The 7,641-nt window shown below is 40.6% G+C and overlaps 1 protein-coding gene across 3 annotated transcripts in view; it reads right to left on the bottom strand.

Annotated features, from left to right (window-relative positions):
- Positions 1 to 7,641, bottom strand: part of LOC106805950 — a 51,085-nt gene that overhangs the window by 5,546 nt on the left and 37,898 nt on the right. For 2 of the 3 annotated variants that reach the window (XM_014807745.1, XM_014807744.1), the window contains exons 11-15: positions 4,708 to 4,794; positions 4,023 to 4,127; positions 3,479 to 3,588; positions 2,866 to 3,019; positions 1,667 to 1,774 (exon numbers count right to left, since the gene is read on the bottom strand). In XM_014807745.1, the coding sequence (XP_014663231.1) occupies positions 1,667 to 1,774; positions 2,866 to 3,019; positions 3,479 to 3,588; positions 4,023 to 4,127; positions 4,708 to 4,794 (564 nt within the window). The remainder of the gene's footprint in view (positions 1 to 1,666; positions 1,775 to 2,865; positions 3,020 to 3,478; positions 3,589 to 4,022; positions 4,128 to 4,707; positions 4,795 to 7,641) is intronic. The other variant, XM_014807746.1, reaches the window with a different exon arrangement.

The following is a 7,641-nucleotide window of genomic DNA, read 5'->3' as shown; positions in this document are numbered from 1 at the left end:
ATTAATTAATTTAATTGGATCCGGATCACCACCAAAATCTAATCAATTCTAAGTTAGCCCATTTCTGACCTATCCTGAAAATGTTATGACAATCCGTCAATAACTTTTTCAGTTAGGCTGTACACAAACAAACCAACGCACAAACCCACAAACCAACAAACACACGCCGGTGAAAACATAACCTCCTGCCAACCCCTTGGCAGAGGTAATAATATAAAAGGCAGATGTCACAAAGTAAAAGTTAAGAGATATTACATGTATGTGTAGGTGAGTTATGGGCTCACTAACATGGATGTATAGAATAATTTAGGTAATTATAGTACCATGGAGATGTTAAAATGTAATAGGATAAGAAGGGAGGAGCGAATTGATAGGGAAGATGGCTTCAACCAAAATATAGGAAGAACATCTTAACAAGTTTCAGGCTTCTTGTTTTATGGGGGACAAGCAAGGCAGACTGATGAGTAGATGGCCAATCGCCAACAGCCAGAGGAAGGTAGGGATGAAGAAAGGAAGGGAGGGATGAAAGGAGAAAGCAAGAGATATAATAAATAGGCAGCAAACAAAACCATAAATGAAAGTGTTGATGACACTGTAGCTCACCTTGGGTGTGATAGAAGAGGGAGGGGGGATATATAAAGCAAGAGTATATATGGGAGAGCACCCATTATATAGCATATCTCCCAATATATACTCTTGATAATGATATATGCATAGTTTTGATGCAAAAATAAATGTTTCAGATCTGAAAGTCTGAAATCATGACGAGAGATGGCGCTATGCCTAAATGATCGCCATTTTGGTTTTCGAATATCGCGCAAACAAAAACAATAAAATATTCCAGTCAAATTACTGTAACGAAGAATCTAAAACACAATATTACACGTATATAGGTATGATTGTAGAGTCGTTAACCAGTTCAGTTAGACGAAATAAACACGTAAATAGGACGTTGTCATCACCCCCATAGGAGTAACAACTGTTTTGGGGCTAGCCTTACACATTCAGATACCAAAATTTAACAAAATCGAATGAATCTAGATGGCCATTTTCATTTTTGCCAAAAAGTAGGCGTGGCTCGAAAGTAGGTCGACTGGCGTGCTCCAAAATAGGACGTTCAAATCTCTCCCATAGAAGTAACAACAGTATGCAATTTGAACATACTGGGTCAAACGGTTCTTGAGTTATCGTTGACCGTAGGCAGACACTGAAGTGCATAGTAAAATTGCCAAAATCTACCTAATTTGCACAATTTAAAAAAAAATCTCAAAACCCGTGTGATATGTTTTGGGGCCAGTCCTTATTCATTCACATACCAGAAATGAGCAAAATTAGTTAAACCTGACCTGACTTATGGCGATTTCCATTTTTACCAAAAAGTGGACGTGGCTCGAAAGTAGGTCGACTAGCGTGCTCCAAAATAGGACGTTCAAATCTCTCCCATAAAAGTAACAATTGTATGCAATTGTATGTAATATGTGGGTCAAACGGTTCTTGAGTTATCGTTGACCGTAGCAAATGTTGATGGACGTAACGAACACGGCGCAATGGCAATAGCTCATCTTGACGATGTCAAGGCGAGCTAAAAACCACCCACGTTAAGGTTTTTTCACATTTACTAAAATAATGATAAATCATATTCTATAAGCTAGCAGACTGCACTCACCTCAGATGTCCAACATCGGCAGTCTCCAATCTCTAGCGACACTAGATCAGTCATGCTTCCGAGAAATTCAAACTCATTGTCTGGAATCTCTCGCATGTTAGTCAGCGACTGAAATGCAGCATCGAGGGATTTAGTACAGTCGTAGTTAGAGCACACAGAATGCAGCAATGATTCTGTACTATTGCAGCCAATGTTTCACCTATCTACTAGATATAAGCCATCCAATAGCAAATCCGATGTCTTGCGAGCCTGAGGCCACTATTAATATATTTCATGTTGGTGAAACGAACCACGTGAGAAATTCAACTAATTGCTGCAATTTCACATTGAAAAATTAAATTGTGACATTTTTCCCAAATGATAGATAAACCACATGTAACTACATTTGTTCCAAATGCTAACAACATGTAAAAAAACATGCATGTGAAAATATATAGAAATGCTGAGATACGTTAATTGCAAACAAGAAATGACTGTAATACATTATATATTACTAACTGATAAATACATAATATTACACCCTTCTGTGACTATTAGCCTTTCACTTAAACAGAATGAAGTTATTGTCCAATTGCAGGTGCCAGTATGTAGAGGTTTGGAAGCAGGCACCGTTTAGGTATCTTCTGGAGTGGGGTAAGTACACGCGGCACGTGGATAGTCAGTCATGTGACAGTCTCATGTTTTGAGATTGGTTTGTCAAGTGCAGAGATAGGGTCAGATATGTGAGTTGCATGTTATGGGGCTGGGTCACCCTGCACAGAAAAAGGGTCAACCATGTAAAAGTCACATGGCATAGGGTTAGCCCTAATTGGAGAAGGTTCCACTATGTAAGGGTCACCTAGCTTGGGGTTATTTATGCTGTGGGTGGATGGGGTAAGATATATAGTGCGGGTTCTGCTATCTGAGGGTCAGCTGACACTGTGTTCATTAACAGTTTTACCATAAGCAAACGTGCATTTGAGATTTCATTACATAAAATCCCTCATTGTAACTATGGATTCAAGATTACGTTACACCACAACTATAAGTTAAATGTTCTTTCCTTTGATTATTACAGAAAAACTTGCTGCAAAGATTTTGAACATTATCAATCTATTTGGGGCTGAATCTATTGATACCAAACACAATCACGGCATCGGCATAATGTCCTCTCACCAAATGATGCACATAAGTTATTGTCCAATGGTGGCAGCACCTACCAAGTCTCTCAATTGCTTGAGCTGAGCCAGAGCTGCCAGGCCTTCACTAAAGACTATCTCTGGCAGCTTTATTCCAATCATGCCTCGTAGTGTGAGCACTCGGAGGGATGACAGCTGTCCAAACTTCCCGAGGTCCAGGTCAACAACGCTGTTCCTGTACATACAGACAGTGCATCTAACAATTGAACAGGCAATAGGAGTTAATGACTGACTGCACTGCAAGATCCCCTTTAATCAATTCAACCGGACCACCAAAATATATCATAAAATATATAGATTGAATAAAATTAATAAAATTAAAACAAACTGAAAATAACTTATTCACGTATATGACTATAAATGATCTATGGGTCCATGACCATATCAGCCAAGGTGCAACGAATAACATATTTCTAAAGAAGAATTCTGCTTGTGTACTCATCCCTGAAATGGTTAGTGAGGGTCAGACTCAGACTCAGTTGTTGATGACCAAAAAGCACTTGTCGTCACCATAATCTAAGAATTATGATAATGTAACTAATTGCCGATTCGAGATCGGACCATCAAAAAAGTTTTCAACCAGCGCGAGTTATGCATTAACAGAAGAGTGTTGCTGATTGCTGGCTGAACGTACAGGTTTTCTGCATCCATGGTATTTGTGATGATGTTGTCAGCGGTAAGATGCTGTAGCTGCTGACGCAACTCTGTCATTTCAGCAAGAGACTGCAGCAGAGAGGAGGGAACCTGTGGGAGAAACCGACCATCACATATAGACATGACAGTTAGTGTAAAGTTGAAATTACAGTTTAGACTATATCTCTGCCCAAGCGTTTTTAGATGGCATATTTTGTTGATGCACTTGAATACATATGTTATATACTTATTTTTAAAGTTGTGCATAGGTATGTATATAAACCTGTAAATGTGAAAATGCTGCATTGTACATTATGAGGCTCCATGAATTTCTTTGTTCAGATTTACAAAGCTACTTTGTACCACGCACTACATAATATAGCCATAAATGAGAAAACGTATTGCAATTACTGTTAGCTATATGTAACTCAATTATAGTTTCATTTTAGAAGGGTGGTCAACTGTCACACGTGCCCAAGAGTGCGTGCAGTGAGAAAATGGTCTCCCTCCCACACGCAGCATTGAGTCATTGAAACACCACCTACATGTCCGAAATCTAATGTCTTTAGTGTTGGCACAGCTCTAACCAGCTCCTCAAACTTCTGCCACAACTTCTGAGAGTCCGGACATAGCCTCACATCCCGAAGATCCTGCGAATACACGAAGTAGGGTTCGCACTCTATATGGGCTATAGTGCATGATGCCATGTGAAAAATACGAAATTACGTTTAGACCATGGGGGTAGTGGTGGTCTAGTGGACAGTACACTTGACTTCGGGATAAAGGGCCCGAGGTTAAATCCACTGCTCTTATGCCCTTGATCAATTGACTTTACGCCTATTTACGTTAGTCGACACCTTCCATAGAACTGGGTTTATCTAACTGGCATGAGGTTGACAACATTATCCTCCTCACAGCAAGTAGCTTTTCCAGAAAAAGATTGATGCGGAAAGCAAAGCAATACAATTGCAGAGGTCCTATGCACTATTGGCGCACAAGGGAATATAAACAAAAACTGTTCAGAATATTGCAGGTACATAAAAATTATGTTCTTTACCCAGCTGTGATTTACCTTTGATTTACTGATTAACTGATTAGTGAATAATGATTAATTAGGTAGGAGCATCAACCCAATTGTGATACGTTGACAGACATGTAGCAAAACAAGTGGCACACTACATAACCAGATTCATTTCCCACAAAGGTTCCCACTCACTAATATCCACTCACCAGACTTACAGATCCATACTTCTTCATCCGATTTGTGATCTGCTTCCAACTACTGACCTTGCAACCCCTGAGGCACACTCTCTTCCACTGCGAAGAACACACAGAAATATAATGGTGGGCTTGGCAAACAATGCATGTAAGCCTAGTAAACTAGAAAGGGCAGTTGTCACCAACTACATGTATCCTCCGTGATCTAGTATCAGGGTCTCCAACCTTGTGAACTCCAAATGCGGAATGTTCCCGTGGTGATCAGTAACTAGTGGCGTATTCAGAAATTGATGGACGGGGGGGGGGGACGAAATGTACCTTGGCTGCCGCAGGCAGGCCCGCGTGCCGTAGGCATGCCAGTGCTAGGGGGGTCTGGAGGCATGCTCCCCCGAAAATTTTGAAATATTGAAGCCATTTTCCTGCAATCTGAGGCATACTGTGGGCCATATTCTCATGTCTGATGACACTATCTCAACCCTACAACCCTTGTCTAATTAGCAGACAAACTACGCGACACCTTGCAGACAGGCCTGTCTGACTAGGCTGTTCCATTTACCGTAGACATGCCAGATACAAAATGCATAGAAACACATTATAACACTGAGCGATGGTAGGGGGGGGGGGTGCAAAGCTAAGGTAATGGCAGAGAGCACTATAAGTGTGTATTTCCAGGAACCGACTTGGGCAGTGAGGGCTATTAATAAACTTGCTGCATCTACACTGCACCAGCGCGTGGCCAGTGCTCAAGCACCAGCTGAAAAAAACAATGTGTCCAAGCGAACAATGCGAACAATCAGTGCAAATTTTGTACAGTGCAACTGAAATGAGGAATATAACCTTGCCACTGCAGAATGCGGAAATTAAACCTAGAAATCGTAATGATTCCGCAGAATGAGGAATGATTGGAGACCCTGTAGTATGAATGAAATATCTCTGTAAGGACGTAGAAGGTAGGTAAAGTTAAATAAGTCAAAAAGACAAAGGTTGCTTACACAACTCATCTGCTGAGATGTGCAAGTATGTAAAATTGGTTGCCTTAGGGTTTTGGTACGCCGACATCACCTTCTCCCCAAGATGTGTAACTGTATACAAGTTTGCTCGCGCTATGTCAATTAGGGCCGAGTTAGTAGAGCGGAAGGGAAATATGATGAAGTCAAGGTCAAGGTCAAATAAAGTCTGCAGTGACTGGTTTCGCGTACGCGACACACCTTCTCCCCAAGATGTGTAAGTATACCAAGTTTCGTCGTGCTAGCGTCAATTAGGGGCCCGAGTTATAGAGCGGAAGGGAAATATAATCAAGGTCAAGGTAAAGGTCAAATAAAGGTCTTGGTAACCTGGTTTTGGTAGCGCTAGGTCCATTAGGGGTCAAGTTATAGAGCGGAAGGGAAATATGATCAAAGTCAATGTCAAGATCAAGTAAAGGTCGCAGTGACCTGGTTTTGGTACGCGACATACCTTCTCCCCAATATGTGTAAGTATACCAAGTTTGGTAGACCTAGGTCAATTAGGGGCCGAGTTACAGAGCGGAAGGGAAATATGATCAAGGTTAATGTCAAGGTCAAATAAAGGTCGCAGTGACCTGGTTTTGGTACGCGACATACCTTCTCCCCAATATGTGTAAGTATACCAAGTTTGGTAGCGCTAGGTCAATTAGGGGCCCGAGTTATAGAGCGGAAGGGAAATATGATCAAGGTCAAGGTAAAGGTCAAATAAAGGTCGTAGTGACCTGGTTTTGGTACGCTGCGCACCTTCTCCCCAAGATGTGTAAGTAGACCATGTTTGGTCACGCCAAGTCAATTAGGGGTCGAGTTATAGAGCAGAAGAGAAAGTGTCTGCGGCGGCGGCGGCGGCTGGACAGACATGAAACCATAGTATCCCCGCCAACTTCATCGATTTTATGCAAAAGTTCAATGATTTTTCATTTTCAGTCTCATTCGATGACTAACACTAGGTGCCACCTCTGTACATGCATATTTCTCCATAAATGCATGTGAGCTTGCAGAGCATTTTGATTGCCCACGTGTGCAGTGAGCCGCAGCTCTTTAAAAACACACATTTACTGATGAAGTTAGAGATATGATACAACCAGCCTCTTCATGGTATTCATTATGAATCTATCTGCCTCAACCCTCCTACAGCCGTCAACTGCCATCGAGTTGAAATTGCCACTGTCGAAAAATAGCATGTATACCTCGTTACATAGGCCGGGTTTGTAGACACGTAGCATAGTTACATTATGCAGTATGCGCCGTTTGCATGTTTTACATGAAATTGCGATGATAACCTCGTAATTTCTCAACATGCACAGAATATTTTAACAATTTTGTGGTTTCAGTTAGTCATGAATATGTCACAGTAACTAACTGTAGGTGTTTCACATACGTTCACCCATTTCACACACAGGCGGTGGATCATTGTCAGAAGTAGAAAAACTGATTTCATTTCGATTTCTGCCACAGTAGCCAACATATAAATGGATATTTCTCTGTCATTACAACTCAGAATAATTTAATTTTACTCGTATAAATGGTAACACGTTGCGGTAAACAGCGCATCATGGATTGGTAAGTTATAAGTTATATGAATATAAGTATATAAGTTATAAGTTACTTTTACAAGTTATAATTCGTTATTTGCATAAATTTTCAATCCGAACATAAGACTTGGAAGAAATTTTAGGCAGTTTCTTTCATTTATTTCGGTAAATATCAAACGTTAAGAAAAATTCGGACGCGAGATTTTGGTGCATATTGTACTTAACTTTTGGTGGAAATTTTGCTTTCACATTCTGTGGTAATTGATAAATATCCCAAATACCATTTTTACACAAAAAATTCAAAATTTGTTTTGCCACAAAATTAGGTGCTGGAAATTTCACGACATTTTTGGGCTCGAGCATAAAGATACATCTCATCTACAGTGGCGTAGCTAGGATTTTTTCAGCGG

This window comes from Priapulus caudatus, unplaced genomic scaffold (genome assembly GCF_000485595.1).
Source record: "Priapulus caudatus unplaced genomic scaffold, Priapulus_caudatus-5.0.1 Scaffold134, whole genome shotgun sequence".
In the NCBI taxonomy this organism is placed as follows: domain Eukaryota; kingdom Metazoa; phylum Priapulida; class Priapulimorpha; order Priapulimorphida; family Priapulidae; genus Priapulus; species Priapulus caudatus.
This window is presented reverse-complemented; position numbering and strand designations above follow the sequence as displayed.